A 5,613-nucleotide genomic window follows, 5' to 3' on the forward strand; every position below is an offset into this window, starting at 1 on the left:
TGGAGTGTTACAAGCTGTTCGTGCATAGATAAGATCCCTAAAGTTGCAAAGACTAAAGTCTCAAACCCAAAGAGATATTCTTTATAAAAGTTAAGACTCGTCTACGCCTACCTAAAACGCCTCGTTTAAACACACCCCCACACTGTGTGGGAAGATTTGCATAACAGCGCCCAAATGTATATGCAAAGAAAGAAGGCGTAACTTTGATTCTCTCTGCAGTATTGTTGCCGCCACTGTGTGTTTCGTTATGAAAGCGAAACTACTTTGTTTGGTCTTTTGAGCAGTGTAGAGTAGCGCTTGTTGTTTGTTGTTTCTCCGATCACAAATGCAGAAATGAATTTATGTTTACACGGCGCGATGCAACGCAACGCGTAAAATGACAGTATAAGTCATTATAATCAGTAATTATGTCCCCACTGGATGCAACAAATGCCTCGTTTGTAATGGGTTTTATTGGTTTTGTCTCGTCGCGCCGGTACACGGCATCACAGTATGGTAAGGGGCGTAACATTTCCGTTACATGCTTGAGGTATTCGGCCAATCACAACGCACTGGATAGCTGGCCAATCAGAGCACCCCTCGCTTTTCAGAACGATGAGCTTTGTAAAAATCTACGCATTTCAGAAAGGCGGGGCATAGAGGAGAAACAATAATGTACAGTATGTGGAAAATAATGTTTTTTTACCTTAAACTGCATAAACACATTTCATTACACCAAGTACACAAAATTATGTTCTTTTTCAGCAACGTCATATGACCCCTTTAAGCAATTATTTACGTTAAACATATTTAAGCTCAGTTTATGTTGGAAACTTTCGCTACTGTGGACATTTACATGATAAATCCTGAACTAAAAAAAATTAAGTCGAAAATTAATTGTTATTTTTGTCATTTTTCTGAACCAACAAATGTCATTTCCACCACATTTCAAATGGTGCATTATGTGGTGGAACTGACAGCAGTGGCAACAACATTTTAAACACTTATATGTGACCCTGGACCACAAAACCAGTCTTAAGTAGCTCGGGTATATTTGTAGCAATAGCCAAAAATACATGGCATGGATCAAAATTATCGATTTTTGTTTTATGCTAAAAATCATTAGGATATTAAGTAAAAATCATGTTCCATGAAGATATTTTGCAAATTTCCTACCGTAAATACATAAAAACTTCATTTTTGATTAGTAATATGCATTGCAAAGGACTTCATTTGGACAACTTTAAAGGCGATTTTCTCAATATTTAGATTTTCTTTTGCGCCCTCAGATCCATATTTTCAAATAGTTGTATCTCGGCCAAATATTGTCCTATCCTAACAAACCATACATCAATGTTTGCAATGAAAGCTTATTTATTCAGCTTTCAGATGGTGTATAAATCTCAATTTCGAAAAATTGACACTTAAGACTGGTTTTGTGGGCCAGGGTCACATATATTTATATGTTTCGTAAATATACACAATTAAACTTTTGCATAATTTGACAAAATTACAGCTTGATTTACCTTGATTTTTCTTTATTTCACATGTCTCATATTTAATTTCAAACGTGCTCTTGATTATGTCTTTGGTAACATACACTATTTATAATTTAGCAATGTGACCAAAAATGCATAATTTTCGCACAAGAATAAAATATAAAATACTTACAAATATTGATCTATACACACATTCACAAAAACATACACACATACACTAACTTTACTTCAGCAGTACAAATAATGCATCATTTCACACAATAAATATTATACATAAACAAATATTAAGAAATATTGATATATAAATTAATAATATATACATAAACATTTACATACATATACAAATGCATTACAATGTATTTTAGCAATATGAATAAAAATTTATAATTTTATACAAATAATACACACACATATCTATCTATCTATCTATCTATCTATCTATCTATCTATCTATCAAAAGAATGAAATAAAGAAAGTAAGAAATTAATGGGACAAATATATATGCTATAGCAAGAAATTATTAGTAAAACCTAAAAGTTAGTTATCACAAAAATCTGTACCTGGGGCATAAAAGTAGTTGAAGAAACACCCATATAAAATATGAATATGTATGCGTTACATGAACATATATATAAATATTTACATATTTTGCTTACCTATATAGAAATTAAAACCCAGGTTCATTAAGAAGCTCACACTTATGGAAAAAAATCTAATAGCTGCGACACAAATTGTGCAAATATAAACTATGTGATCGACTTGTCCTTTTTTTCACACTAATGAATAGACACCATGAAGTGCAATTAGCTCTGAGCGTGTAATCATCTCTAAATTTGATAGACAGTCGCAGGTCAGGCTGCATGAGCTCTGATTGACTTTCCATTAAGGCCTCTCCTGTTTATCTCTCCCACAGCTCTGTCGTAGCCCAGCTCGCCGGCAACTATTTGCATATTGATGACAATAAGTGTAACTGGCACTCACATCAGGCAAATGACAGTGTCATCTATACTAATGCATCCGGATGATCGCCACTGTGATCGCACTACTCCACTGAGGCTTTCCTGTTCAATCAAACGTCCCAGAAGGCATTGTGTTTACCCATCTAGTCTAGACTAGCTCTTAGGATGTTAAGACAACTATAATTTAAATGCTGAGTGAAATGTCAAGTGTGGAGTTTGTTGACCTTTCGTTGTTTTCACTATTGAACACTTATTTTCTAGAGGTTCTTGTTAAGAGACTCTTCTCTATAGTAAATGCTATTATTATGTGCTAATACTTAATAATAATATTCGATATTACCCTACAACATTAAAAAAAGTCCCTCAGCAACCACCCAGAATTAGCAATCAGACATCAATATGTAAAAAAAAAAACCCAGACCCCTTTAGCAGCGGGCAAGCAACAACCCAGAATCCCAACAATCACATAGCAATGCACTAAAATCCCTTATAACACCTCAGCAACAGGCTAGCAACTACCCAGAACCCCCAGCAACTGCATACCACTGTATAGTCATGCACAAAAACAAAACCTCAGAACCCCTTAGCGACCAGTTAACAACTACCGAGAACATCTTAGAAACCACATAACAATGTATCCCCCCCCCCACAAAAGTCCCCTCAGAACTCCTTAACAAGAAGCTACCAACTTCCCAAAACACCCTAGAAACCCCATAGCAATGCACTAAAAACCACTCAGAATCCCTTAGTATCAGGCTAGCAACTACCCAGAACCCCCAGCAAAACATACTGGAGCAATGTGCTATAAAACCCTCAGAACTTTCTAGCAACCAGCTAACAACTGCTTAGAACACCCTAGAAACCACAAAGTAATGTGATAAAAAAAACACTTAGCAACGGGTTAGCAACTACACAGAACCCCAAAACCACATACTGTAGCTATAACTACCCAAAATTACCTAGGCCGAGAATACCACTCTGATAGCACACGTAGGTCTAAATCACGGAGATGTCTATTTGAAATCTATTTGACTATTTGACTATGATGTCTATTTGACATTTACATCTCCTAGACGTATTTTTTAAAGTGTTTGCTCATCTGCAATACGTCTATTGGACGTTTCCTTCCTTTCTGTGCGTTTAGAAAATGTCTTTAAGATGTTTATCATTTAGAATGTAGGTCAAATTGACATCTTAGAGATGTCCATCAGATGTTTGTACACATCAGATGCGTTCCAGATTAAGCGATCTTTAACAGACATCTCACAGACGTACGTGTGCTATCTGGGTAGCAAATCACATAACATTGGGTTAAAAATATTTCAGAACCACTTAGCAACAGGTTAGCAATTACCCAACCCCCTGCAACCACATACTGCAGCAAATCACTAAAACACAGTCAGAACTCCTTTATCAACAGGCTAGGAACTACCCATAACCCCCTGCAACCACATACTGTAGCAATGTGCTAAAACCCCCTCAGAACTTCTTAGAAACTTCACAGAACACCCTAAAACAACATAGCAATACATTAAAACCATTCTAAACTCTACAGTAAACATGCTAGCTGTTGAAGACTGTTGCAACCAAATAGCAATGTGCTAAAAACACTTAAAACCCCTTGATGAACTTCTTAGCAACTACCCACAAAAACCCCTTAGCAATAACCTAGCAACCCTAAAACCCAACCAACACCCCTTAGCACTAGCAATGTGCTAAAAATCTGTCAAAAGTTTATTAAATGAGTCAGTTGATTACTCTCTTACAGTTTTGGAGCAGTCGTCCAATTCTCCTGCACTTAGTACAGTAACTTGAGCAAATATTTGATTTATGCATGGGTGAAATTATTTTTAGACTTCTGCTCTTCAAGCACCATTGAAAATCAAAGTAAAATACATGTTGCTTAATGTGCCTTTTTTGGTCTGGAACTGGAACTAACGGGGATGATAAATGGACTCACCTGTTTTGGCTTTGCAGGATTGTCTGTTGGCCTGCAGGCTGAAGCCATCTGTGCAAGCGCATCTGTACGATCCCTGCGTGTTCATACAGATCTGACTGCATGTCCCATAATCCCTGCATTCATCATGATCTGCGGGCAACAGCAGGGCTACTTATTAAACGCTAAATGTGCTCAAATATGACCTAAATATGCAAACCCAACTCTTAATGTCACATTCCGCAGCAACCTATCAAAAATACATGAATATGCAAATGTATGTTTGGGGAGGGAAGGGTGAGTAAATTGCTGTTTTGGTTTACATAACCATAATTTATCATGAAATCAACAACAATTTATCCAAGGTTTGAGTTCATGCATCGGAAAGCTAGCTTTTCTAGAGACCTCAAAATAATATTAGTTTAGGCAACCTTTTATGAGTACTCTTTTTCTGTGCCTGATTAGAACTGCAAAATAAAAATGACAAATAATGTGAATATCTTTCAAATTACCCATGCTAAAAATTTATATTTTTCATTAGATATTATCTGAGAAGTTTTTATGGGTACTCTATTCAATGCCTGATTAGAACTGATACAAAACCAGGGCTGCGTTCAGCCCCGACAAAAACGGTGCAAAACGGTTTTTTTAACGGAAGCGGTGGTGCGTTGAACACCCTGTTCTGATGACGCAAGAGTTGCAACTATGGCAGCTGAGAAGGCCATTCTTTGTGTTCTTTTTGAAGAATTTTCGGAGCCTGATGAAATCGGTATAAATACGTGTTTAATACTGCAAAATACGCTTGATGGTACAGTCACTACCCTTGCCATCCAGAATAAAAGAGAACATCCCAATCGAGTGAAGGGATTTGTGGAAACTGTGGTTCCTAATTATTGTGATCCAACATTTGCCTCGCATTTCAGGATGAAAAGACAAACATTTCAGGTGAAGGATAATCCACTTCTTGCCTCCGAGACGGTGTTATGATCTATATTATTTTTATTGTGAGTATTAGGCTTATCATTATTGCTGATCACTGTTGTTGTGCTATGATATTGTAATATTTACCATTATATAATCAGAGGGGTATAGAAAAGTTTATGAAAGTGTCACTACATAATACAATAGCAAAATATATAAATATGTATAGTATTTTTATGTTACATTAATCAGTGTCTAGCACACCTTCCTAAGGAAAGGATATGGACCAGAAGACATTGCAATTACTAAATGATATTTA

The 5,613-nt window shown here is 36.2% G+C and overlaps 1 protein-coding gene across 1 annotated transcript in view; it reads right to left on the bottom strand.

The window, feature by feature from the left end:
* The window catches only part of LOC107653541 (low-density lipoprotein receptor-related protein 1B-like), a 302,414-nt gene that overhangs the window by 222,846 nt on the left and 73,955 nt on the right, over window positions 1–5,613 (bottom strand). The window contains exon 5 of the mRNA XM_016440286.1: window positions 4,398–4,526. Coding sequence (XP_016295772.1) covers window positions 4,398–4,526 — 129 coding nt within the window. The remainder of the gene's footprint in view (window positions 1–4,397; window positions 4,527–5,613) is intronic.

Source organism: Sinocyclocheilus anshuiensis, unplaced genomic scaffold, assembly GCF_001515605.1.
Source record: "Sinocyclocheilus anshuiensis isolate Anshui unplaced genomic scaffold, SAMN03320099.WGS_v1.1 scaffold1079, whole genome shotgun sequence".
NCBI classification, from domain to species: Eukaryota; Metazoa; Chordata; class Actinopteri; order Cypriniformes; family Cyprinidae; genus Sinocyclocheilus; species Sinocyclocheilus anshuiensis.